Raw genomic sequence first — 25,685 nt, forward strand, 5'->3', positions numbered from 1 at the left:
CTTCTCTAATAAGAAAGAAAGTTACAAAATTATATAAAAATAAATTTGTAGGTTGTTCTGAAATTGTGTCTGATTCCTCCACTTCACATCATTCCTGCCACACATAACACTTTTCTCTGGCTGAGACTGAAAAATGATGCCTCTTGTGATTCATCCATTTTGCCCCCTCGTTTAACTTCCAGAGTGAAGAAGGTGCCCAAGCTGGAATTCTAGCCTCAGAACAAACACAAGTCAGTTGCTAGATCAGGAAGCTAATCTTGACATTAGCTGAACTCTGATCTCTGCTCAGAGACATTTAAAAAGAATTCACAACAGCTACATTTTGCGTTAGATTTTTGAAAGCAATCCTGACAGTGTTTAGCGAGATGCTTTCTCTACAACTCATTATGGTCAACAGAAGACTCTGTACTACTTTCTATTGGCTTTCAAACAATTCTAGGTGACAGTTACACCAGCAATTCATTTAATGGTGCCTTGAGTCAGTAGTTTATACCCTTTAAGCATTGAGTCTGCTAAATGCCTTTCTTAGGGGAGAGAATCAATGAAGAAAGCATTGTTCATTCTGAAGCCAGCATGCCAGGGAGGACAAAACCAGATAGCTCACGGCCTCAACCAGACCTAAGTGGGTTGGTGAGCAACCACATCCTTTTAGGGAAGCTACAAGGCGCCCACCTGCCACAGGATATGGCACACTTGGAATCCGGGCCCCCACTTCGACTGTAAGATGAGCAGAAAGCCCTCTGGGAAATACTTAGTTCAATGTGAGCCAGGCTGTGTACTAGGCATCTTTACAAAAGCCAATCTCACTTCAGTGGCATGAGTTTTCATTGCAGGAGGCAGGACTGCCTCTCAGCTGGCACGTCCCTTCGACTATCAGATGAAGGGGACCGAAAGGGAGATGTTCCACCTTCCAACCCCTGTTATCAAATGTGATTCAGAGCAGAAAGCATCTATTACCATGATTACCTTTCAACATAAACGAACCTGCATTTACCTGTTGAGACTTGAATTCAGCCACTCCAGGTGTCTGGAACACTAGCCACAGACCAAAGCAGAGCAAAGAGCTCTCTCCCGTGTGCTACATTCTGTTTCAAGTTCTATGATTTCATCAAACACCACACACAAATGTTGAGGCCCTCAGGCTCTGGCCTGGTGTTCCAGCTGACTGGCCCTGAAGCTATTAAATTAGAGCGGCTTCACAATTTCACATGGTGAGATGCTTAGCATATGTCACCCAGGTACCAATGAACAGGCTCAGGACTTAAATGTTCTTGTACTTGTTTTTAAGTTCAACTTTTGACTACACACACACACACACACACAGAGTCTCTGTATGGTCATTAAACCTCGGGTCTTTGCCATTTAGAAATAACTTGGCAGCTTGTGCCATGGGCTCAGACAGGAAGGGTGTGGTGACTGTTGCCACAGTGAAGTGGCTGTACTTTGAATAAGTTGATTCCAAATAAAGTTTACAGCTTTCCAATTAAAGAAGGCCTTGTTGCAAAACCTCACTCTTTAGCAAGTCAGAGAGACGCTGCTTTGTTAGAGAGGGCAAAGGCCAAGGGCTGATTTTGATAGAGAACGCACTGTACCTCTCCATCTTCCAGCTCCACATCTAGGAAATCGAAGTCTCTGAAGACTCGGAACTGCTGCTCGCTGTTCGTGTCATCCATGTTCTCCTGCTCCCGGGCGCCGTCCTCGGAGGACACCAGGCTCGTCTGGTGCTCCAGCAGATCCAGGTCCCCACACGAGGAAAAAATCACCTACAAACCAAGAGTCCGCTCCTGAGAACCGGCTTTCGTTCGGCTGTTTGTGCTATGAAAAACGGTAATTGGCCCTTCTTCCTAGCACTGTATTTCCAGTACACACCTAATTCCTTAAGTGGGTATTTTTAGAATGTTCTTTTATTATTTATGTTGGACAGGTGCCTTCAGATTAAACTCACTGCAGTCTCGCAAGTTCCCGCACAGGAAAATGTTTGAGAATCAAACTGCTGCTGTTTAACGGCTGAAGAGTAGATCCTACGTGTGTGTGTGTGTGTGTGTAACAACTATGTGTTCACAAACCAGAGCAGTCGACATTTTCCACTGTTTCTGAACTGATTGAGGTTAGAATTGTACACATTCACACATACGCCAAATACTTGTTAATAATAGTTTATGAACTCTGATATCAAGATGGGTTATTACAGAATGGATTGTGGAGCAAAGTAAGGTTTAACCTTTTAGAGATAAACCAGGAACTGGTAAAGTGTAAGAAACAGAAGTTAAAAAGTATTGCCTGGATCATTTGAGTTCCAGAAGTGTGGCTAAGAAAACATGTCCCATAATTTATACTTCCACTGCTGTCTTGTTGATTTAAACAAAACACTGCTTTCCATTAAATTTTTTAGTATGTTATTTTAAAATTAACTTCTATGTTTAGGTTAATTTCTCTGAGCCATTTAATAGAACTTTGTAGAAATAACAAACTGCAAAGGAAACAAAATGTTTTGCCATCCAGCCTCTGATGAACATATATTTCATATGAAATAAAACTCAGAACTTTAAAAAGTTTGCAGCAAATGTAATTAAAAGAATTTGTGGCTGGCGCCGTGGCTTAACAGGCTAATCCTCCACCTTGCGGCGCCGGCACACCGGGTTCTAGTGCCGGATTCTATCCCGGTTGCCCCTCTTCCAGGCCAGCTCTCTGCTATGGCCCGGGAAGGCAGTGGAGGATGGCCCAAGTCCTTGGGCCCTGCACCCGCATGAGAGACCAGGAGAAGCACCTGGCTCCTGGCTTCGGATCAGTGAGATGCGCTGGCCGCGGCGGCCATTGGAGGCTGAACCAACGGCAAAAAGGAAGACCTTCCTCTCTGTCTCTCTTTCTCACTATCCACTCTGCCTGTCAAAAAGAAAAAAAAAAAAAAGAGAATTTGTTTTGCTGCAAAAATTTTTGAAACCCATGCATAGTTTTTCATCATATGCTTTTCTATGAACTTTTTGAACTACCCTCGTAATGTTTAGTCTTCTTTGATAAGTAGGTACATCATTTGTCTGCAGGTAAGTATGTATAACAGACATCTCTCAAAAGTAAAAAGAAGGCTGGGCATTGCAGCGTAGCAGGAAAAGACACTACCTGGGACATGTGTATCCCATTCTGGAGTGCTGGTTTGAGTCCTGGCTACTCTGCTTTGGGTCCAGCTTCCTGCTAATGTACCTGGGAAAGTAGTGGATGATGGCCCAAATACTTGGGTCCTTGCTACCCATGTGGGAGATCCAGATGGAGTTCCTGGATCCTGGTTTCAGCCTGGCCCAGCCCTGGCTATTGTGGGCACTTGGGGAGTGAACCAGCAGCAGGTGGAAGATCGCTTTCTTTTTGTCTGTCTCTCTCTGTTTCAAATAAGTAAGTATATAAATCCAAATAAATCCTTTTTTTTAAAAAAAAGTGAATGGGTTTCAAATGTCCTTTTTATAACTAGTGTTTATGAATATGACATATGATAGACATTACCGTATCATCCAAGGGTACATGACACACAATTTTGCACAGAGAATGCAAATGTGTCAGTGAGATGAAGAGCTCGTTGACTAGTGAGCGATGGCACACAAGACCTCTGATTTCAGGTCTGGCATGGTGCAGTGGGTCAAGATTCTGCTTACAATACCAGTTTGAGTCCCAGCTGCTCCACTTCCCATCCAGAAATGTGGGAAAGTGGCAGAAGATGGCCCTAGTACACACATAGGAGACCTGGATAAAGTTCCTGGATCCTGTCCCGCAGTCCCAGCTCTTGCAACCATTTGGGAGGAATGAACCAGCAGACAGAAGATCTTTCTCTGTCTCTCCCTCTCTGTCACACTTCCTTTTCAAATAAATAATAAATCTTAAAAACAAAACCAAAACATTTTGGGGCGGCACATGGCATAGCATGCTAAGCCTCCATCTGTGGCACCAGCATCCCTTATGGACGCCAGTTCTAGTCCCAGCTGCTTCTCTTCTGATCCAGCTCTCTGCTGTGGCCTGGGAAAGCAGCGGAAGATGCTTGCGCCCCCCTGCACCCACGTCAGAGACTCGGAAGAAGCTCCTGGCTTCAGATTGGCGCAGCTCTGGCCGTTGCAGCCATTTGGGTGGATGGAAGACCTTTCTCTCTCTCTCTTTCTCTCTGTGACTCTACCTATCAAATAAACAAATAAAATCTTAAAAAAAAAAAAAAGATTTCCTCCGGTAAAGGACCCGTCTCCTAGTGCTGCTTTTATTTGTAACATACTCCAGGTAGATATTCCTAGCTGGACAGGCCTCAGGACAGAGCAGGCAGTAGGAACCTGAAGAGGAAAATACCAATCCGAAGGACGGTAAGAAACAGCTCCCCCTGGCTGTGTGTGCTGCCCTGCAGAAGCGAGGCGCTCTTGGTTCTATCTGTTGTGACCAGGAGGCTCAGTCTGCCCCACTACTGTTCCCATTGCCTGAAATAAAGCCTCAAGGACAGCAACACATCCTCTGATCAGTAACACGAAACGGGAAACTGAACTAGAGGCCACGCTTAGCTGATGGCTGGCTGGGTGCATTCCCAGAGGATAAGAAATACCATTTTGCATTTTTGTAAGTATTTATGAGCCTCTTGAACTATGCTATGGAAACAGTTTGGAATTTTAAAAATAGCTCTACAGAGAAACTTGTTTGTTCCTTCTTACTTTATCTGGGGAATTAGTTTGCTATTTGTTTTTTTAAATGTTTGTCTAGTCATCTGTATTTATTTGAAAGGCAGAGTGACAGACAGAGATCTTCCATCTGCTGGTTCATTCCTCAAATGCCTGCAACAGCCAAGGTCTAGGAACTCCATCCAGGACTCCCTTATGGGTGGCAAGGACTTAGTACTTGAGCCATCATCTGCTGCTTCCCAGGGGCATTGGCAGGAAGCTGGATCAGAAGCAGAGGTAAAGGCAAGACTCCATCCCAGGCACTCGGGTTTGTACATGGGCCTCCCGTGTGGTGGCTTAACCTGCTGGGCTGTGCTGCACACATGCCAGTGTGCTATTTCTGGTTTGTCAATGGTATACTGTAATATAGATGAAGTAAAAGTACTTGGTGAGGTACAGGTGTTTGCTGCAGCAGTTGGGACACCCACATCCCAAACTGGAGTCCCCAGGTTCAATATGGCTCCCCTTCTGATTGTAGCTGCCTGCTAATGCGTACCCTGGGAGACAGCAGATGGTAGCTCAAGTACTTGGGTCCTTGTCACCCATGTGAAAGACTCAGACTGGGTTCCCAATTCCTGGCTTCAGCCTGGCTTGGTTGTGGCTGTTGTAGACATTTGGGGAAGTGAACTGACCAACAGGAGACCTGTGTCTGTCTCTCTGCTCTTCAGATAAAATAAAAATAAACCAAAAAAGAAGCACTTAGTAAAACGACTCCCTGACATTTTTATGTTTTTTTGCTATAGTATACTCAGATACAATTCAGTTCTCCTGAAAACTTTAGAAACTACTTACAATTCTTCAGCCACTTGTTCAATCTAAAATCTAATAACATTTTTTACTATAATATCAGTAGACATGTATATGTGAAAAAACCATTATATCATTATTTTCATCTTTAAAATAATGTCATTGTAAAATAATGACATCACAGTAAGAAATGTGTGCTGAGTAAAATTACATCCAAAAGGAGCTAATATTTATGAGGATAGTCCAGAAAGTTTGTGAAAAGAATAGTAAGTTCATTTTGCTATAGAAATTTTTTGAAGTCCACATAGTTTTAAATAATGTGAGCTTTTTGAAGACTGCTTCTGTGTCATACAAGGTGGTGTTACAGATATCAATGTATGTTTTGTAAGGAGGTCTGGGCATATTTATTTATAAAAATCTAGGAAATCAACACAATGAAATAATTGGGTATCCTCAACATGGAACTAGCATCCAACAAAATCTTTCATTGTTTCTGAACTCAGTGAGATAAAAAAAAATCACAATATGGGTAGAAAACAAAACAGGAATTTTCTATAGATGGTGGCCATCATACTTGTCAATCATAGTTGAGTCTTTCAAACTCTGACCAAAGGCAAAAGAGATACAAGACCAAAATAACTGACACACCCAACAGAACTTACGGATGGATTCTTGCTTAATCCCACTTCTTGGCCACACAGAGAAAGGACGTGCACCAACTTCTCTTTAGTCCTCTTCTGGAAAAGAAAAAAAAAGAAAGTTTTCGCTTCAGGTCCTAGAACAAATCTGTAGTGCAGCCCCAGCCACACAGGGCCATCAATGTGCTGTAATACACCAAGCCACAGTAGGGAAAAAGAATGTAAACTATCTCATTAACAGTTGTCAAATAGCGAGAACCCACTGAAATATTTAAGATCTATGAGGTTAAGTAAAATTTGTCACTAAAATGCATGATGAGGGTGAGCTTTTGGTGCAGCAGTTAGACACTGTGAGATGTCTGTGGCCCATATCTGAGTGCCCACTCTTCCACCTCTGACCCGGCTTCCTGCTGATGCACACGCTGGGAGGTAGCCTTTGATGCTCAGGTGCTGCCGTCCCCGTCCCCGTGGGAGGCCCAGGCCGAGTTCTCGGCTCCTGGCTTCACACTGACCCAGCCCTGACTATTGAAGACATTTGGGAGAGTGAACCAGTGGGTGGAAGATCTCTGTGTTTTTATCTATCTTTCCATCTTTCAAGTAAAATGAAAATAAATTTAAATGTTGAAATGTAAAAAATGAATTTTGTCTGTTTGCTTTTACTTTTTAAATAGGTGACTATTAGAACATTTAAAATGAGGCCTACATTATGTTCCCACTGGACAATGCTGGTCTAAGTTATCCCAACGGTATGTGTGTATGGTGCAAATGAATCCGTGGGTTCCTCAGCATATACATATATATCTGTGCAGAGTGGTTATATATACATATATATATATATACACACACACACATATATATATATATACACACATCTGTATGTTGCAGCCTTTAATATTAGCAAGGAAGCTTTTCCTTATACTTAAATTAACTCTTATGTTGTCAAACAAGTCTAGTTCTCTCAAATCAGAACTCTAAAAAATTCAATTACTGGGCCGGCGCCGCGGCTCAATAGGCCAATCCTCCGCCTTGCGGCGCCGGCACACCGGGTTCTAGTCCCGGTTGGGGCACTGATCCTGTCCCAGTTGCCCCTCTTCCAGGCCAGTTCTCTGCTGTGGCCAGGGAGTGCAGTGGAGGATGGCCCAAGTGCTTGGGCCCTGCACCCATATGGGAGACCAGGAGAAGCACCTGGCTCCTGCCATCGGATCAGCGTGGTGCGCCGGCCGCAGCGCGCCAACTGCGGCGGCCATTGGAGGCTGAACCAACGGCAAAAGGAAGACCTTTCTCTCTGTCTCTCTCTCTCTCACTATCCACTCTGCTGCCTGTCAAAAAAAAAAAAAAAAAAAAAAAAAGAAAAAAATTCAATTACTTGTAAGCCATGTTAAATACTTTTCCATTTATTCCTCCTAAAGTTAAACAGATTCTACTCCCTCTTTCTACCTAAGCCTTATTTTTCAACCCCTTAAGCACAGGGATTCTTCCTCAAACCATTAGATTTTCCAGTGACAGATAAACTAGGGCTCAGAATGATTGGTGAGTTGAGAATGAAAAGAAATAGTAACCAGAGCCTAAAAAATGTTAATGTTCTTCAGGACTGCTCTCACAGCAATCTTGCTAATCTCTTGAAAATGACTCTTCCCCCCTTTAACTCGAGTTAAGTGTGTTATGTGGAAACCACGAGGCCAATACCACTCTTCAATTTCCCTTCTTAATGGACCTTGGTTCACTGCACACTTTAGAAATTACAGAAGGGGCATTCACGGCAGTGTCCTTCCAGACTCAGAGGCAGGAGGGCCTTGATGCTGGGGATGGCAGGAGATTGTCTAAACTGTTCCCCGAAGTCTTAGTGGTCAAGTGGTCATATTACAAGTCTGAGAAGAAATCAATACAGGAGAGCATCGGATCGGATTGTACACTTTTCTTCTCTTTTCTCACAACATTTTTTTTTTTTTTTTTTTTTTTTTTTTTTTTTTGTGACAGGCAGAGTGGATAGTGAGAGAGAGAGAGACAGAGAGAAAGGTCTTCCTTTTTGCTGTTGGTTCACCCTCCAATGGCCGCTGCGGCCGGCGCATCGTGCTGATCTGAAGCCAGGAGCCAGGTGCTTCTCCTGGTCTCCCATGCGGGTGCAGGGCCCAAGCACTTGGGCCATCCTCCACTGCACTCCTGGGCCACAGCAGAGAGCTGGCCTGGAAGAGGGGCAACCGGGATAGAATACGGCGCCCCAACCGGGACTAGAACCCGGTGTGCCAGCGCCACAAGGCCAAGGATTAGCCTGTTGAGCCGCGGCGCTGGCCTCTCACAACATTTTTAACAACTCAGCTCAACACTCACTGAGAACTTGCTACATTCCAGCAAGCACGAGGCTCTATGTTCCATTTCCCTAGGCTCTGAGCGAGAAGGTAAATTCTCTGGGTGTGCAAAGTGTCTGTCCTGGCCAGCACCCTTGTCACCTTCTTCTGGTAATGCAATCTCCTCTCCTCATACCTCCCCCCCACCCCGCCCCAGCTCATAAGAGTGCTTTATCCAGGACTGGCCTCCATTCTTCTGAAATCATCAAAGACCTGGTATATGTGGTGGTATAGGTGGCTGGTGCCTCACATGGACAAAGCCTGCCTGGGATTGAAGCCAACACGGTGCCAAGATTTTAGGAAGGCAAAGCAGGAACTATGAGAAGGAGAGAGTCTGAGGACTCGGTTCCCAACATTTACATACAGTCGGTGCTGCATATCCATGTGTTCCACATCCACAGGTTCAACCAGCCATAGATCAATAATATTTGAGGAAAAAAAAAAAACTCTCTACTGAACATGTAGAGTCTTTTATCCTTACCATTAGTCCCTAAAAACAGAGAATAACAACTACTTACATAGACATTATACTGTATTAGGTAATAAAAGTTGTCTACAGATGATTTAAAGTATACGGGAGGATATGCATAGGTTGTAAGTAAATGTTCTACTGTCCTATCGGGATTTGAACATTCTTGGATTTTGGCATCCTCGAGGGTTTCATCTCCCACACATACTGACTGATAACAGTACCGAGGTCCTTCTGTGCTTGAAGCAAACACAGATGAGTCAAAACATTCCTTTTCCATAAAGGTAATTTGTCAGCCGACTTCTATCACATGTCGCCACAAGCCCCCTGAAAAACGCAGAGGGTTCACTTGACAGCAAGCTTGATGGCTTCCACACTGACACCGTCACCTGTAAGGTGCACACAGCCTAGGCTGTGATAGTGAACTACAGAGAAATCCAGCAAGCCCTTCCACTCTGCGTGGCAGATCCCGTGCATGGAGACCGTGGTTGAAGTGCATGCTCTGAGAATGACGGCCAGAGAGGTCTTTGGCTGTGCAGCCCTATGACATCAAATTGGTTCAGAGAACCAAGGCTATGTTTTTTGCAGAAATGAGAACTCATTTGGGTGAGTGGAAGAAGAGCCAGAGTTCTTTAAATGTCAGAAGGCGATCAGATGAGGAATCGGACTTTGTTTTCAGATTTCACCAAAATGAGTTCCCTTAGACTACACTGGAAATGTGACCTAGATGGGCAACGCTGGGATGGCAAATGGAAAGATCTCGTATGAGGTGGGCAGTTGGGCCCCATAGGTTGCCTACCTCCCTTCTAATGCTGTGAGTCTAGGATTGCATACCTGAGAATACTGGGGCCTCTTCCAGCTCACAGGAACAAGGACATTGGAGTTGGAGCCTGATGAAGTGGAGGATGCGCTCCGGGTGACAGCCATGGCCCTGGGCTTCCCATCACGCCCAGAAGAATTCTGCAGTTCATCATACCGCCTCCCGATGATCGGTGTCTTGAGAAGAAAGAATACAAAACACACATTTCTTCCATCTCATGAGTACTTCTGTTATGGGATTGCTCTACCTAGAACAACCAAGAACTGCTTATTTGATAAAAGTCAGCTTAGAGAAGTTCAGTGTTACAAGAAGGCTTAGTTTTCCCAATGTTCAAATACACATTCTGAGTCATTTTGCATCTCCAATATTCTCCCCACCTCTTTAGCAGCAAAAGACAAATCTGGCTGCTTGTTCTTCAACATTCTCTAGAAACAACCAACAAAAATGAGAAGCGAGGTGTGCAGAAAAGCAAACTCAGTCTTCATAGGTTTAGGTTTAAAATAACCTCTTTTTCTTAAGATTTTTATAGCCATGATTGTAAATACTTGTGGGCTGCAGTGTCACATTTCAGTACATGCACACAGTGTGGACTGACCCAATCCGGATAATCAACCTCTCCCCTTCTTGACATTACTTGATAATAGTAGCCTTTGAGTACTTTGTTTGGCTCATAAAATACATAATTTTTTTATAGTTAGAACATGAAGCCAAAATTCCTTCCCTTCTTCCCAACCTTAAGTCACCGATCTTTATATATTCTCAATTATTTATTTAAAATATTCTACCTTCTCAGCTATTCAAATAAATGAAATCCGGGCCGGGTACTTGGCAACACTGTAACTTTCCCTTTCTGAGAGCCCTGGGTGTGGTGGCCCGGTAGGTGGCACCTCCCCAACTTCAGGACCAAGGAGGTCTCCTCTGCAGAGACCAGCTCCTGGGCCTGCCCTGGGAGGGAGCAGAAAGCAGCAGGTGGCTCCACACCTGGCTGCTGATGCCCATCACCATGGAGCACTCCTGGGTCTCAAGGGCGTGCAGCTTACTGGCTGTGTATTTTTGGCACCTCTTCAGAACACAGTAAAGTCAAATTAAAAGTTAACATAGCTTTCCCTCCTAACAATTTAAAAGAAACAAAGTTAAAATGGTCAGGGGTTGAATTGAAACTTTAATATTATTTACAGACTAAATATAGATGTAGATGTAACAATAGCAGCAAAATAGTATCTTATCCTGAATAGCAAAATGATAAAAGGTCAGTGAGTTCTGTTTTTATCAGGGAACTTAACCTGCATATAACCTATTTAAATAGCACAAGATAGACAGATCTGGCTTATTTCTTAGTGAATTTACTCATTTAGCAAGGTTGGAAATATTCATCATTATTATTTATTAATGATCTAACATGCCCCAGACACTGTTATCAAGATGAATAGAATGCAGTTTGTGCTTTGGGGAGTTCATGGTCACAGGGTAGGAGAGAGACATGAAATCCAAGTTATTTTATTGTTAAGAGTATAGTAATTAATCACAGACCAGCAGGAAAATCAGACCATTTTACATCCTATGTTTCCTGCCTCTCCTTCATCAAGGCAAAGATTTGCTCATCTTGTTTAAAAAGCTGTGTGACCCGGGGAAAGCAGCAGCCGGGTGAATCTCTTATTCCTGTGAATCTCAGGCACTGGCTGATCTGGTTGTAGTGACAGGAGAAAAGCTGTGGCTAAAAAGCTGTGGCATGAGAACTGCCAGATTAAAGACTCAGTTAAAGTCATGGCTTAACATGCTTAAGTTCATTCCATTTTTAAATATCTTTCAAACGATTATTTTATATAACTGAGGCTAGTTTGTATTTTAAAAGCTGCCATTTAACAGTGCAGTGAATATGACAGTATGTTCTTTGAAAAGCAGAAAAGTTAATTTAGGCCTTGAAAAATCTATTTAAAGTGAAATGTAAAGGGGTAGACCTTTGACCTAAGTGGTTAAGACACCAGCTGGAAAAAAAAAAAAAAAAAGAAAAGAAAAGAAAAAAAAAGATATCACTTGGGACACCCGTATCCATCCCCTATCACAGTGCCTGGGTTTCATACCAGCTCCACCCTCAATCCCAGCTTCCAGCTGATGTGCACCCTGGTGGCTCACTAGGTTGGGTCTCTGCCACCCACATGGGGAACCCAGATGGAGTTCTTGGCTTCCAGAGTAGGCCTGGCCCAGCCCTGGCTGTTGCACGCATTTGGGGAGTAAACCAGCAAATAAGAGTGCTCTATCTCTTTCAGTCTCTCAAACAAAAAAGGTGTAAAAATCAGTATTCCTTTCTACAGGCAATATTTTTGACCTCCGCCACTATAGATTCTTTCTAAAGTTCACAGACACAGTTATCACAGCCAAGTACCTCTGAAATGTCAAAGTGGAAGTCCAGGGTTTTTCCAGGTAATTCTTTAGAAGCGCTGGTCCACACTCGGTGGATTTCTATCTTCGAGAGGTCACTGTGCTGGTAGGAAGGCAACACGAGGCTGGCAGAGCGAGACACCACCAGCTTCAGGATATTCAGAGCTTCTCGCCAGTGAACAGTCTGCAGGTGACAAAACATTCCAGGGTGAATCCTACAGCCGACGCCCGGCTACAGAAACTTCATACTCACGGAGTTAACACAGTGCAGGAAGTTCCAATATAAGTAAAAGGCAAATGACACAAAAAGACCACTGATGCCTACCATGAGCTGCATTTGGGAGACAAGAAAGAAAGGAGCAATTTTGTCCCTATTCCAATAAATACAAGTTTACAATGATGAGGTGCAATGTTTGCTAAGTTTGAAAATAAATAAATAAATGCCCCCAATGCACATTATACATTGACTGCTCCTTGTTTTTCAAAGTTCTCCCTACCTCCAGTTTCCCGGTTTCCCTGAGACTTCTCCCGTGGCCCTGGCTCTTCGTGCTGCTCCATGGGCTGCCTGGGTGTGTGGATCTCTCTTTTCTTCTCACTTCGTATCTTGCTCATTATCTAGCCCAGGAATCTGAGAGGTGTTCTTAACTCTTCTTTTTACTTCCTTCCCGATAAGTGGTTCCCTGTGCTCCATTCCTGGTGGCCTTGGCTCAGCTGAGGCCTCTCCTGCCTTGCCTGGACTGTTTCATTGGCTTCTTGGCTTCTATTTTCTGCTGCAGTGGCTCAGACCCAGGAATCTCTCAGGACGCCTCAGGCCACGCCACATTCCTGCCTAACCTGCATCAAGGGCTCCCTCTGGTGGATGGACTTGGTGGGGCACCTACACTCACCGAGCTGGCCTGCAGGGGTCATCCTCCCCTAGGCGGCCACTGGAGTTCTCCACACCAAGCAAGCTCTCAGCATCTGCCTCTACCTGTGCTGTGTCCGCATCCTGTACTGCTTTGCCTCAATTCCAACTATTGCTTTGACCGTTTCTTGCTGTCTCCCTGACAACCTCCATTTAGACTGGGGTTCGGGAGAGGTGCTTCTCCTATAAAACCATTGAACACAGATAAACCAACTTGATAAAAGGCAGTGCTATTGTTTTTTCTTTGGGTTTTGGAGTAAAAGCACATGAAGTAAAACCCATTCCTTCAAATTTTGCAAAGGGAGGTCATGGTGTGGATATGAAATTAGCTACCATGCAAGGTGAGACATTAAGTGCCAGAGATGGCCCACAGAGCCTAAGACACAGCCCAGTAAAACCATGAAACGATTCATGGAAAGAAGGGAACTGGCCCTATGTCTCCTGTGAGGGAGATGAGGGGAGAAACTGTTAGTAATGTCTACCACATGGCATAACTATTATTGGCACAAGGTCGCTTGAAAAATAAAATGAGGCTTGGAAACACTTTTAGCATGAAAATAATTTCCGTAAGAAATGTGATTGGTAAAGGTGTAAAGTCTAAGATTTACACTGCATGCGTTTGCCAGTGAGCTTAGAGAAACCCCCACATATGCCCTTGAATTCTGGAACACTGGAAGTACACTCTGGAAAACAGAGATGCAGAGAAATGGGTGTCTGTGCTATTGAACTTGTCTCTGCACTGCTCCCAGGGCCGCGGGCTCCCCTTCTCCAGTCTGTGGTCATGGGTTTCAGAATCACCTCCAGGCACTAGAGCTTTGCATATTTCCAAGTTATTTCTATTGTACTTTTCCTGGTAGTCTCAAGGCCTGGCTGTGAAGAAGCCCTGGGGGTGTCTGTGGCTGCTCACCCAGAGTCCTGCAGCAGGTTGCCTGCTTCAATCAAACGAAAGCTCTGGATTTGGATCCGGGTGAGCCTGGGTTCACATACTAGCTCTACTCTTTACTAACTGAGATCTTGGGATCCCTCTGTTGTTTTCTCTTGCTTTTAACTTGAGAGATTTCTTTTATTATGAAATATTAAAATACACAAGAGAAATAGAGAAGGTAGTAGAACAAACCCCTTGTACCCAGTTCCCACAGGTCTCCCATGTGGGTGTCAGGAACCCAACTACTTGAGCAAACAATGCTGGCTAACCAACGTCCATGAATCTCTCCTTTTGTCACCGTTCTTAATCTCCCCAACAGATTCTGTTTGTTCGCTGCGGTATTTTCAAGTGTATTCATGCAACTTCCCTAACCTTTTTTTCAGCTCTAACGAGGTGATTTTTTAACATCTTCCCAACTCTTCCCATGTTGAGAAACCTGGCCTGGAACCTGGCACTCATTCATACAACCCTCCTTTTTCTCCACGTGGGACACTAAAAATGCAATCTGGGCTCTGCCCTCCCAGTCAGGTGTGGGTTCAGCCTGGCAGCCCCAGCAGGTGGAACTGTATCCCCTGAAGTTCAGAAATGCACCAGGGCCTTTCCTTAGGCTTCTGCTCGGAGTGTGTCATGGACACGAGGAACGCACGGGGGCCTGGTGCCCCCCACGCTCTGTAGCCAGGGACACGCTACAGTCTTTCCGGGGTGAAGCTATCCAGATACTCACTTGCACGTATTTCTCAATCGTCTTGAGCACCTCCATGTTGAACTGCTTGACGGGAACGACGGACAGGTCCATGTAGCTGAGCAGGCTGTAGATCACCTGCAGGAGGGGCTGCTGCATGCTGGGGAGGCCTTTCTCCAGCAGCTGCGGAAGCCAAGAGCAGCGGGGGTCAGCCTTGCGCACACGCCACGGCCACGGCCACGGGGAGCCTGCCAGCGCCAACCCCTTTCCCACTGCACACTTCCTTAGAGGCAACCAAGGCGTTCTCAAGAGCCTGATTGCATGAATCAGTCCACACAATGACGTGTAAGAGAGGAAACCTCACGGAAAGCAGAAAGCACCACTGAGTCTCACCAGGAATATGCTGGAATATGTAATCGGTCAGCTGTACCACTGGCAAAGGTGAGAGATGAGCTCTCCCAACTGCTGGTTCTCTCCCCAGATGCCAGCAACATCTGGGACTGGGCCAGCTGAAGCTGGGAGCTGGGAACTTAGTTCCCATGGGTCTCCCTGTGGGTGTCAGGAACCCAACTACTTGAGCAGACAATGCTGGCTAACCAGCGTCCACATTAGCAGCAAGCTGGACTTGGGAGCTGAAGCGGGCATCGTGGTGTGGTATGAGGATATCTCACTGGTGTCTTAATTGTGCTGGCTAAACATCCGCCCCCACGGCATTATTTATAATGCTAAAAAAAGAATCATACACAAAGCAAAGCAAGATAGCTCCACAGGCAATTTAAATTTTGAACACTAGGGAAATGCATGTATAACTTGATAGTAAATCATTTGATGAATTATTATGTAGTTAATAGAATGACATTAACATTGATTATTCATATTCATAGTAATATTTGGTGTTAATATCAGATAATATTACATGGAAGATGATGGATATACAATTATTTATATAACAGATGAGGCCAATATTGATGTGAATGTGCTATACAGAAATGACATTGGAAGGAAATCCAAAAATATGTTAATAGTGTTTCTAGATAATACAATTTTGGGTGATTTGCTTTCTCCCTTAAAAAACTTTGTGTCTTTCAAATTTTCTGTTATGAACCTATACTGCTTTTATAATCTGGGAAAAAACTGATATTGCTCAAAAGAAAAGCAAATTAACGAGAAAATACATACAACAGATGACATGATAAAAGTTTACTATGCAAAATAAAAGATTGATAGAAATGATCCAACTAAGCACTGAAGTTCTACATCAAAATGGTCAGAGGAAGTAACTGAATGGTTAATTCATGAAAAAATAAGTAATTACATAAATATACTCTATGGAAAATAAAAATCTCCATTAGAAAGGAAATACTAGGGAAAATCATTTCAAAGTATTAATAAAACATATTAAACTAAAAAGGAGTAAATGGATGATAAAATTTATGGGAATATTTACATGGTGTAATCTTATGTTTAGAAAATCCTTATGAAAACCAATTTCTTGAAAGTATAGAAGAACTAAATAATATATCCACATATGCATGTCCTTTGGATACTTTACCCTACGAAGTGTAGAATCATTTGATATTGTTTGATATAATGGTTTCAATAAAATTACTTATTTGATAAATTTATTTATCAAATATGATTTGATAAAGGGTCTATACCCCAAATAATCTGTAATCGAAACATTTTTGACTAAAAGCAAAAGGGAGATGTTAAGCAAACCACCAACATTAATGTCCATTAACCTGATAGGATTCTCAAGTGATTCAAAACCACACTATGTGAGCTGTATCAACATGTGGAAGTATATACACAAAGTAAACAGTAAGTGAACAGAACAGGTTCCATGGAAATACTGACACCTTACATAAAATCATACGTATGTGCAAAGCTAAGATCTGAAAGAACACATGAGTCACTGAAGTTTTATGGTTACTGATGCAAAGAAATGTCTTCTTGCTATCTCATACTTCACCTTTTAAAAACAGGCATCGCCAGGGCTGTGCTGTGGCGTAGCAGGTGAAGCTGCTGCCTGCAGTGCCGGCATCCCATATGGACGCCGGTTCAAATCCCGGCTGCTCCACTGCTGATCCAGCTCTCTGCTATGGCCTGGGAAAGCAGTAGAAGATGGTCCAAGTCCTTGGGCCGCTGCACCCATGTGGGAGACCCAGAAAAAACTCCTGGCTTCTGGCTTTGGATCAAGGCAGCTCTGGCTGTTGCGGCCAACTGGGGAGGGAACTAGTGGATGGAAGACTTTTCTCTCTCTCTCTGCCTCTTCTCTCTCTGTGTAACTCTGACTTTCAAGTAAAGTAAATAATTTTTTTTTTTTGAACAGGCAGAGTTAGGCAGTGAGAAAAAGACAGAGAGAAAGGTCTTCCTTTCCGTTGGTTCACCCCCTAAATGGCTGCTACGGACAGTGCGTTGCGCCGATCTGAAGCCAGGAGCCAGGTGCTTCCTCCTGTCTCCCATGTGGGTGCAGGGCCCAAGCACTTGGGCCATCCTCCACTGCACTCTGGGGCCACAGCAGAGAGCTGGACTGGAAGAGGAGCAACCGGGACAGAATCTGGTACCCCAACTGGGACTAGAACCTGGGGTGCCGGCGCCACAGGCGGAAGATTAGCCAAGTGAGTCACGGCGCCAGCCAGTAAATAAATCTTAAACACACACACACACACACAGAAACAGGCATTGCCTGACTTGTAAGCAGGGCGTTTGCAAGGGTTCTCAGTGCTACTTCTGGGTTGAGGTATCTGTGTTCTGCCTCAGTAACGCTTGAGGGAACTGGTATGATCAGATGATTGTTAAAAAAAGCACAGAGTGATACTTATGAGATGTTCTTTAAAATGCCAGGGGTGCAGTGTAGAAGGAGCAAAGTAATCCTGGCTGTTTATACTCTGAATGCAATCATTTTTTGCAAGTCAAAAGCCTGCAGGGTCAATGATAACGTTGTTAGAGGGGGGTGTCTACTCTCTGCTAGGTAGATGCTTTTAGTTTTGTGGAGCCTTTGAGAGAAAAGATGGCTGCTTTTATTAACCTATCTGGAACGTGGATCGGCAATATAATTGGAAAAAAAAAAAAACAGGATAGGTTGTCTTCATCTCTTTGGAGCAGATCCTAACAAGAGGTATGAACGCATACTCCTGAAGGAAAAGTTAACACTGAGCATCTAAAAGAAGTTAGCTGTTATCAATGAAAACTGCACGACCTTGTGTACTACTTGGAGACTGGGAATGCTACATGGAATACATTTTATCGCTTGCCCAATATGCAGTGCATTTCTAGCACCAATGGACGTGGAAGTCACAGTCATGGTTTTGAACAATTGTGCTAGAATTACATTTGGATGATGACAAAGATTCCACTCTAGTTTAAAAAAGAAACATAAAAGGCAAAGGTTAAAAAGTTGATTTCAGAATGGATGCTGTTAATTAGTTCAGAGCAAGCAACCATGAAACCTGTAAAGTTGCAGTAACTCCTTTAATAAGATTTGGACCCAGGGAATAATGAGGATAAAATAGTCTCCTCTCTACCATGCACTGACAGGTATTAATGTACTAATTAGGAGAAGGGGAAGCTTTGCAGGCAGCTGTGTCCAGGTTGAAAGGCTTGTTCTGCTGCTTTAAACTTAAGGCAAATTACTTAACCTGGCTACGTCTCAGATTCTTTATTACACTGGTCTCTACATTCACAGGCTGCTGTGAGGATTAAAAGGATTCTGTTAGAGGTGGGCATTTTGCTTAGGGGTTTAGATGCCACTCGGGACACCCACATCCCATGTTGGAGTGTCGGGGTTCATGTCCCAGCTTTGCTCCTGAGTCCAGCTTCCTGCTAATGTGCATTGTGGGAGGCAGCTGATGGCTCAGGTCCTTGGGTTCCTGCCACCCATGTGGGAGAGCTGGACTGAGTTCCTGCCTCTTGACTTTGGCCCTGGCATTTGGGGAGTAGACTCTTTCTGTCTGTGTCTATTAGCTTCTGTGTTAGTATATAATAGGAACTCAATACATGAAACTTAAGAGTATATTATTAGTTCCATATATGTATGTCTTTACTCAAGGAAGCTATAAAAGATTTTATCCCTCATTTAAAAGCTTACCTCTGCCAAGTAGGTGACCATATTCAAAGTAATGTCAGCATAGGCTTCGTGAAGGTATCGGCAGACGACGCTGACCCACGTGGCACAGTCCCTTGTGTAGCTGTGTGTTTTATAGAGAGTCATAACATGTGCAAGATTGGAAAGTTTGGGGTTCTTTTCTTCTAAACAAACCTTTTAAGGTAAGAAAATCAATTAGGGAAAAAAATTAGAGCTGAAACGGAAGATATGTTAGCAATTTTGCTGTAAATTCTAGAAGTCTAGAAAGTAGATTGATGAACTTTTTAATGCACCTACAGAAGTGCTTAGCTTAGTAATTAGCTATGAAATTTTCATAAATTATTTCCATCTATTTTTAAAATAATAAGTGAACAAGACAGTTTGTATCGACCACTCAGAGCTGTACAATGCCAGTGATGTCAGGCCTTCTCTGGGCCTGGAAATGCTTGGCATTTGCCTTCCAGAAAGCCCGGGTGGATTTGCCTGAAAGTGGAACCCAAACGCATACCTGAGCAATCCTTTCGGCTACATCCTTACAGAACTGATTGGGGTTTTCAAAGTGCTGAATCAGCTGGGGCAGCAGACACAAGACATTCAGCGGAAACCCTGGATTAGAGAAGACACCATGAGATGGCTGAACGTAGCACGTTTCACTCGTCAACGGTGAAAAAGCACTTACAGGTTTTACTCTGAGCTGATACCCAGTCTTTTGAATCAGCTTAAGGTAATTTAACATAAAATGCACAAATAAAAGTACAACCCCAATGCCACCAGTTAGCAAGGAGGCACTGAAGTAGATTTGCAGTTTTAAGCTAGACTGGTTATTTTGTGATGGCCAGCAGAGACTGAACCGAGCTTACCAAAAACATATTTCAAGAATAACTTATGTGAGAAGATGTAGAGTTAGTGAACTCTTAGTTATGTAATTGAACTCTTCACAAATGAAGAATGGCTTGGTACCTCTGTGCTAAGTTCTGGTACCATGACATAAATTCTAGGCCTTATGCCATGGTATTAAAAATCTGGTCTGTTTGATTTGGCTTAATTCAAAACAATCAGGAGCCAAGAAAAATTTTCAAGAGGAAAAAGATGACAAAGAAAAAGAAAAGGTTTTGAGGTAAGAAGAAAAGAAAAAAGAGAGGTAGGGAAATGTCTGTTGAAGAGCAATGGAAGGAGCAAACAGTGCCGGCGATCTGATCTGTACAGCACAACAAAATCTCTGATACTTTATAATTTCTGCCTCTTTTATGTTCTTGCTTAGCAAAAACGTAGTATAAAGGGTTACATTATGTAGAATATTCAAGAAAAAGCCAAACTATTCCCAAATAACCCTTTCTAAGCAGAACTGCTGAAAGCAGTCAAGCACAGATGATCTCATTAGGCTCACGATGATGGCAGCAACCACCAGAATTGCGAGAGAACGAATGATGTCGGCTTTACCGATGGCTTGGGATGAATCCACCATGGAGACTTTGGACACGGGCGTCAGCAGACTGAAGAGCTGCAGGGTTAGGTCCGTGGTAGTGAGAGACGTGAAGCCTTTGAGCAGCAGCTGCTGCAGCCCTGAGAAGTCAGCCCACTTGAGCTGTGCCTGCAGCTTCTCGAGTTTCTCTCGGTTCTCGGCTTTGTCCAGTGGCATGTGTGCTAGCAGTCTATTCAGCAACCTTAAGGCCATCAGGTATTCAAACTCAAAGTCAGACTCCATCAGGGCTACAGTGACCCAGAAGATGGTGGCCAACAGGTTGGTTGGATGGTTCACGTGGGATGGGTCCGTGAGACTGTCCTTCAAGGAGGACGAGCTCCGGGTTTTTGAGGAGAGGCCTTGCTGGGTACAAGCTTGGATTCTGTCCAGCGTGGCACTTCGAGGTGGGTCGGAGGATCGGTCGACAACACCAAACTTCTTGGGCACAGAGAAGCTTCTCTGATGTCGGCTCCGTTCTGCGGTCGTGGGGCTGCCACTGGCAGCTCCAGGGTTCACATTTAGTTGTCCTGTGCTCTTTCTGCTTGCTGTCAGTTTAGTACTGGAGCTTAAATCTGGTGATGAAGAGCTGGGTATAAAAACAAGCAGGTTTAACAACAGTGTACTTGGGCGAAAACCAGTATTTTCAAGCCCACTAAGAAACAACAAAGGGAAGCCATTCTTCGGGAATACTAATTTCAATTTCTTTTTCTTATTGTGAAAGCTACAGAAAACACAACAAGGTTAACTCTAACCAACAAAACAGAACCCTGTGCTGACTTTCACTTACTGAAACTCCAGCAGGGGTGGGGAACTCTTTTTCTGCCAAGGGCCACATGGATATTTACAACGTCATTCATGGGCCAAACAAAATGATCAACTTAAAAATCAGCCTGCTATGTTACTGAATTTCGAGTCCTGCCTTCAGTCGCCTTGGCAGGGCCAGACTGGATGATTTGGTGACCCTTATACAGCCTGTGGGCTGGATGTTTCACACTGCTGCAAGAAAACAGGGGTTGGCCTTAAAATTTGATTGATCTTGCATTTAGTGTTTGTTTGAATTTGGGTTAAGAGTAACCATGAAATACAATGTACCTTATAGTTGCAAACTTAAACATTCTGTTGATTGACTGATATGAGGGCAGAAATGGAAATTGTTATCTGGAAAGGAGTTAGTAAAGCAAAGGAATTCTTTTTTTGACCTTATAAAAATGAAAATGATTTCTGTCTATTTGTGATGAAAAGATAAAACTCTATCACTATTTTTGCCATTTTTTTTTTACTGATTTAGATAATCTGTAGGTTCACATAACTATGTATGATATTAGAAATCATACCAAGATTATCCATGAAAAAAATGCTCAATTTAAAAATGAAACAAGGCCCAGTGGGGTATAAAACAACATTACTGACTCAATGTCAAGCAAGATGAGCTCAATCACACAAAGAAAATATGGGATAATGGATGAATTAAAATCTGCTACCAAACTTTAGCAGGAGAAAACAAAAAGATTGCAAGGTAGGTGTTCTTAAGTAAAGTCAACATTTATTCCAACTATTTTTATAATAATGTTTTAGATGAGCATGGTATATATTTATTTAAAAATGATATCTGTTTACCAATAAATATGATTATATAACATTTGAAAAATACCCAGACTTAAAAATAGAAAAATCATTAATATTTGTATCAGAGATAACATTTGGTATCTGTTTTTCTGATGTTTTAGAGTACTTATATCCTGTGTCATCTGTGTGTACATGTGTGCATGTGTGTGTGTGTTTTATTTTTGTTTTGTTCTTTAAGAAATTAGCATTTATACTTTTCAGGTCACAAATAATCTTCAAAAACTAGATTTGTTCTTTAAACTTTGCCCAAAGTCTAGGACAGCCCGCATATTCACTTACGGTCTATTTAATATAAAAATGTCATTAAAATGATTCTTACCGAGATAATACAGTTAAGAGATCACTGTTCTTCAAGCAGTCAGACAAGTTGTCCACAGCAGCTTCCAAAGTAAGGAGTGCTTCCATTACATAACCCTGCCAAACATGCAAAGATAACATTTTGTGCTGTTCCTGCCACTGTGAACTTCCTGAAGATAAATTTAACAATGCAAACTTACTCCAAGAATTAATATCACTGAAAGCAAGACAACCATTGCTGCTTTAATTTATGAGCCTAAACACAAATATTAAGGGCCACTTAGGAAATTCTGATGGCTTAGGGATCAGCAGATACTCATAAAGATTTATTTCCCTAGGTCTTCTCAAGGATAGACTTTTTTTTTTTTTCTTTTTTAAGATTGATTGTATTTATTTGAAAGGCAGAGTTACAGAGAGAGAGAAAGAGAGACAGAGAAAGAGCTCTTCCATCGCAGGTTCACTCCCCAAATGGCTGCACTGGCTGGGCTGGGCCAGGCCAAAGCTAGGAGGCTGGAGCTCCATCTGGGTCTGCCACATGGGAGGCCAGGGCTCCAGCACATAGGCCATCATCTATTCTCCCGGGTACATTAGCAGGAGTTGGATTGGAAGCGGAGCAGCTGGGATTCAAACCAGCACTCATATGGAATGGGATGTGACAGGCGGTGGTTTAACCTATGGTGCCACAACTCTGCCCCAGAGGTGGAAACCTTACAGGGAGGAGTTAATGTGGCCTCCTGCTGGGTGAGAAGATGGACGTTTGAGATACAGAACTGCAATGTCTGAAGACCAGAGACTGAGAGGTGGGGTATAGGAGAGCTGTGCCTCCGTGAGGTCTCAGACAGCACTTCTGATGATCAGGAGAAAAAAGAGGCAGAGCCTGCAGACGTGCAGGCTTCCCGAGATGCAGGTGCTTTTCTGATGGAAAAGAAAGGCTTGACTTGAGCCTCAGGGTTTGTAATGCCCGTGGCTTCCAACCTGCAAGCTGTCCAGGCTTGCTGTGGCACTCACTCTCATTTCCTTTTTCAGCTCTTGCCAGCCTAATGAAGGCTGAGCTTAAAGGAGGGCAGTGTTTTGCACTGACAGGATGGAGACCCCTGCATCCTAGGTTGTGGCAAAAACAATACACAATTAAACTCTCCTCGCCCATCCCTCAACATATACACCTGCTAAATAAAACCAACAGTGGCTACAAGAAAGGGGCCTCCAAGGGATTTCATTATTGGCTGGCATCAGAGAGGTACCACCCCCTGCATTTCTAGAACAATGTTCACCTTGGGGTAGTTTGGTCAATGTAAAAATCAACCTCATTTTTAAAAAAAATGTTCCAAATGGCTGGAATAGTTGGTCAAAGAGGGCTCAAGAGAAGGCGGTAGTCATAATAACTCCTTCACTGTGATGAGCCAGCTCCCGCTGCATGACCTCAGTGGACTTCTGTCCTTACCTGAATCTCATCTCCATGCTCTCCAATCACCTCCACCAACCTCGAGAGAACATCAGACAAGGCATGCGCCGACAGAGGCTGCTTCAGGGCCCGGAATATCTGGAAGGATCGGCCAGCATAGTGCCTGGAGGAGCTTGCAAGCGCCGTCTGCAGGGCAACCTCGCTCAGGTGTTGCTCCAGGTGGAAACCTAGGCCAGAAGAACCAGAGAGTCGGTTGGTCTCCACCCTGCACCTTCAGGCGTCACAGTTACCTGTGAGTTTAAAGAGCTACTCATTAAAAATAAACACAGGGGCACGTGTTGTGGGCAGCAGGTTAAGCTCCCACTTGGATGCCTGCATCCTATATTAGGGTGCTGATCTGAGATCCTGCCACTCAGCTTCAGAGACAGCTTCCTGCTGCTGTATCTGGGGAAGCAGCAGACGTTGGCCCAAGTACTTGAGCTCCTACCATCCAAGTAGGAGACCTGGATGGAGTTCTGGGGTCTGGGTTTTGGCCTGGTCTAGCCCTGTTAGTTGGATGCACTAAGGGAATAAACCAGCAGATAGAAGATAAGCCTATTTGGGGCCAGCGCTTTGGTGCAGCGGGTTAATGCCCTGGCACCAGCATCCCATATGGGCACCAGTTCAAGTCCTGGCTGCTCCACTTCTGATCCAGCTCTCTGCTGTGGCCTGGAAAAGTAGTAGAAGATGGCCCAAGTGCTTGGATCCCTGCACCCTTGTGGAAGACCTGGAGGAAGCTCCTGGTTCCTGGCTTTGGATTGGTGCAACTCCGGCCGTTGTGGCCAACTGGGGAGTGAACCAGCGGATGGAAGGTCTCTCTCTCTTTCTCTCTGCCTCTCCTCTCTCTGTGTAACTCTTTCAAATGAATAAATAAATCTTTATATATAAAAAAAGAAAATATGCCTCTCTGTCTCTGTCATTCCACCTTTCATGCAGATGGAAATAAATAAACATTAAAAAAATGCCCAAATTTTGAATAAATCTTATGGAGGCATAATGTATTATAAAAAAAGCAGAGACCATGGGGGCAAGAGGGCCTTGGTTTTGAATTGGGGCTTTGTGACTCTGGGAAACAGATGCATTCTCTATAAGCCTATTTCCTAATCTTTCATTTGTAGACAGCAGCATCTGTGGGGGCCGGCATGTGGCACAGCAGGTAAAACCACCATCTGCAACAACAGCATCCCATATGGGTGCCAGTTTGTGTGCCGGTTGCTTCACTTCTGGTCCAGCTTCCTGCTAATGGCTTGGGAAAAGTGGTGGAAGATGGCCCAAGGACTTGGGCGCCTGTCACCCACGTGGAATACCGAGATGAAGCTCTTGGTCCTGGCTTTGGCCTGGACCAACCCTGGAAGTTGCAGCCATTTGGAGAATGCATCAGTGGATGGAAGATCTATCTTCCACTCTCTCTGTAGCTCTTTCAAGTAAATAAATAAATCCTTTTAAAAATAGAAGGCCAGCTCTCTGCTATGGCCAGGGAGTGCAGTGGAGGATGGCCCAAGTCCTTGGGCCCTGCACCCCATGGGAGACCAGGAGAAGCACCTGGCTCCTGCCATCGGATCAGCGCGGTGCGCTGGCCACAGTGCGCCAGCCGCGGCGGCCATTGGAGGGTGAACCAACGGCAAAGGAAGACCTTTCTCTCTGTCTCTCTCTCTCTCACTGTCCACTCTGCCTGTCAAAAAAAATAAAATAAATAAAAATAATAATAAAAAATAGAACAATAGCATCTATCTCATAGGCTTATTGTGAAAATTAAACCATCTATAAGTACCTAATACGATGTCTGACACACACCTGTGTAACCAAATGTATTATTATTTATTACTTCTATTTTTCTATATCATTCTGTACTTTTAAAAGTTTGTATTTCATGTTCTTTGATTGGTAGACAGAAATCATCCATTCACTGGTTCACTCTCTAAATGCCTGCAACAGCTGGGGGCTGGGCTAGTCCAAATCCAGGACCAGGAACTCCATCTGTGTCCTCTGCATGGGTAGCACAGACACAAGTGCTTGAACAATCTGCTGCAGCTTAGGGTGTGCAATGGAATATGGCCTAAGTCCTTGGGCCCCTGCCACCCATGTGGGAGACCTGGATAATCTGGCTTGGCCAATCCCTGGCTATTGTAGCTGTTTGGGGAGCGAACCAGAGGATGGAAGATCTCTTTATCTCTCCATCTGATCCTC

The 25,685-nt window shown here is 43.8% G+C and overlaps 1 protein-coding gene across 2 annotated transcripts in view; it reads right to left on the reverse strand.

The window, feature by feature from the left end:
• Positions 1 to 25,685, reverse strand: part of FRY (FRY microtubule binding protein) — a 512,138-nt gene that overhangs the window by 54,282 nt on the left and 432,171 nt on the right. For both annotated transcript variants that reach the window (XM_062194404.1, XM_062194403.1), the window contains 10 exons: positions 23,499 to 23,686; positions 22,080 to 22,174; positions 20,113 to 20,720; positions 19,181 to 19,278; positions 18,676 to 18,846; positions 14,628 to 14,768; positions 12,079 to 12,258; positions 9,710 to 9,871; positions 6,086 to 6,160; positions 1,593 to 1,763 (listed from right to left, as the gene is read on the reverse strand). In XM_062194404.1, coding sequence (XP_062050388.1) covers positions 1,593 to 1,763; positions 6,086 to 6,160; positions 9,710 to 9,871; positions 12,079 to 12,258; positions 14,628 to 14,768; positions 18,676 to 18,846; positions 19,181 to 19,278; positions 20,113 to 20,720; positions 22,080 to 22,174; positions 23,499 to 23,686 — 1,889 coding nt within the window. The remainder of the gene's footprint in view (positions 1 to 1,592; positions 1,764 to 6,085; positions 6,161 to 9,709; positions 9,872 to 12,078; positions 12,259 to 14,627; positions 14,769 to 18,675; positions 18,847 to 19,180; positions 19,279 to 20,112; positions 20,721 to 22,079; positions 22,175 to 23,498; positions 23,687 to 25,685) is intronic.

This window comes from Lepus europaeus, chromosome 6 (genome assembly GCF_033115175.1).
Source record: "Lepus europaeus isolate LE1 chromosome 6, mLepTim1.pri, whole genome shotgun sequence".
NCBI classification, from domain to species: Eukaryota; Metazoa; Chordata; class Mammalia; order Lagomorpha; family Leporidae; genus Lepus; species Lepus europaeus.